Source organism: Gastrolobium bilobum, unplaced genomic scaffold, assembly GCF_033153095.1.
Source record: "Gastrolobium bilobum isolate Gb01-03AN ecotype WA unplaced genomic scaffold, APGP_CSIRO_Gbil_v1 utg2704, whole genome shotgun sequence".
Classification (NCBI taxonomy): Eukaryota; Viridiplantae; Streptophyta; class Magnoliopsida; order Fabales; family Fabaceae; genus Gastrolobium; species Gastrolobium bilobum.
This window is the reverse complement of record NW_026896022.1, coordinates 120,421-122,648: the sequence shown is the minus strand read 5'-3', so window position 1 is coordinate 122,648 and position 2,228 is coordinate 120,421. Positions and strand designations below refer to the sequence as shown.

The window sequence follows — 2,228 nt, the reverse complement described above, 5'->3', positions numbered from 1 at the left end:
AAAAATTATACAAAAATTATAGGAACGAGCTTCCAGATCATTTTCATTCATAATCAAACCCAATGATACACTCAGTTTTCATACACATGATTAGAATGTTAACGAAAGAACCAAATTTTCATGCCACGTGAGATCGAGAAACTATGCATGGACTTAAACCAATTTTAAGGTTTTTAGGTTAACCAATTTTAAAGGTTTTTAAGTTGTTGATTGAATCTCCTTTTCTCGATCTCCATATATAATAATCAACTTGACCATATTCCAAATTGCGTGCTATTTGACTTAGACAGTTCAAACTGACCGGTCTCCTTAGACTGCATCTGTCTCTGTCTCTCTCTGTCTCTCTCTCTCTCTCTCTCTCGTAAATGTCAACTTGCCCTTTTTTCCTTTTTCATTGTCAATTATAGCCCTACTTGCATTGCATTGGCCACGTCCTATTTAACACCCACCGTCACCAACATTTCTCAACACTCACACGGTACACTACAAATTGCTCAAATCTGAAGCCAACCCATCAAAGCAAAGAAAAAGCTTAATTCATTTTGAGTTTACAACTAGCTAGCTAGATCACATGACGAGTAAGGCTCCTAAGATAGTGCAAATTGAAACAAGGTACGTGGAGACTGATGCTATAAACTTCAGAGACGTTGTTCAGAGCCTCACGGGGAAGAACTCTTCAACTGCTTGGATAGGACGAAATGAAGGTTCAGATGTCAAAGGAGGAATTGATGCTGTCCCTGCCAAGCCGGAAAAAAGTGCTGCCTCTAATGGTACAAAGGAAACTCATTTATCTTCAATGCTAATGAATAACACGTCCTTTAAAGAGTTTGATAGATTGTGGTTTGAGTTCCCAAACATTGAGATGGAAGACATGCCCTGGTTATAGGACGAGCAAGATTTGCACAACATCGATCATTGCTCTTTTGGCCCTTTTTTTTTTTCAGCTTCATCCTTTACAATATTTTAGATTTTGCGATCATCCAAAAAAAAAAAATACAAAAATTAGATTTTGCATATACCGTATAATAATAATTGTTTGAGTTTTTAGAGTACTGTAATCTCTTTTCTCTCTCTTCCATGGTCGAAGTAAAGAAAAGTATAAGAGTAAATAGTTTTTTTATCCTCAACAAATTTTACTATTCTCGCTTTAGTCCCTAGCAAATAAAAAGGTTATTTGTGGTCTCTGAGAAATTCAAAATGGACCTTGAAATTGTGGTATCTCACAAATTTAAAAAAAACCCATATTAGTCCCTCAAAAGGACTAAAATAGGTCCACTTTAAATTTTTTAGAGACCACGAATAGCTTTTTTATTTGCTAGAGACTAAAACGAATATCATTAAATTAGCTGAGGACCGAAAAAAATATTTACTCAAATTATAATATTTAGTTTGTGAAGTTTCAATTACCACTTTTATTCGCTTACAAATTTCTCTATTTTGTGTTTTAATTAATTTCTACGAATTGGGGATATATTACAAAAATATATTAGTGTTTATGTAATTTTGTCGACAACATAATTAAGGGAACGTTAACTAGAGACAATTAAAATATTAGTAATATATTTTTTATTTTTTTAAAATTTTATTGTTTAATAATATTTATATAAAATTTAACGATGATAAAAAACGTATTTAAATAAATTATGTTAATTTTCAAATATCGGTTCAAATCCCAACAACTATAAAAATTTTGATTACCAAAAAAAAAAATTATGTTAATTTGTTGCCAAGGTTCCTGAAAATTTATTATTATGTAATGAGCATAAATAAATATATACTGTTTATTAATTATTTATGAAATTTTTTTTCTAAAAATATAACCTTCTCTGTCGTGCGTAATTTTAATTATGTCTTATCAGTAAGACATAGTTATAATGATAAAATTATTTTTTTCTCTTTCTGCCACATTAACTGATAATGTTTGATGAAAGATAAAAAAATAATAACTTTATTATTATAACTATGTCTTATCGATAAGATATAATTAAAATTGTTCGATACAAATAATTTATCTACAGTAACTATAGAAAAAATTAATCCATTATTTATTGATATAAATGTGGGAATTAATTTCTCTCGTATTGTAGAATATAATTTTATCTTTTATACACATATAATAAAAGTATGTGAAATGTGAAGAGAAAAAAAAATAAAAAAATATAAATTTATTATACTTTTATATATGTATAAAAAATAAAATTATTTTATAAGATACATAAAAATATGAG

General features: G+C 28.8%; 1 protein-coding gene across 1 annotated transcript; it reads left to right on the top strand.

The window, feature by feature from the left end:
• The first annotated feature begins 501 nt into the window (after positions 1-501).
• Positions 502-955, top strand: LOC133297339 (VQ motif-containing protein 10-like). The gene has a single exon (XM_061496461.1). It carries the CDS (start codon positions 572-574, stop codon positions 884-886), a length of 315 nt encoding a protein of 104 aa, XP_061352445.1. The 5' UTR covers positions 502-571; the 3' UTR covers positions 887-955.
• The last annotated feature ends 1,273 nt before the right edge of the window (positions 956-2,228 follow it).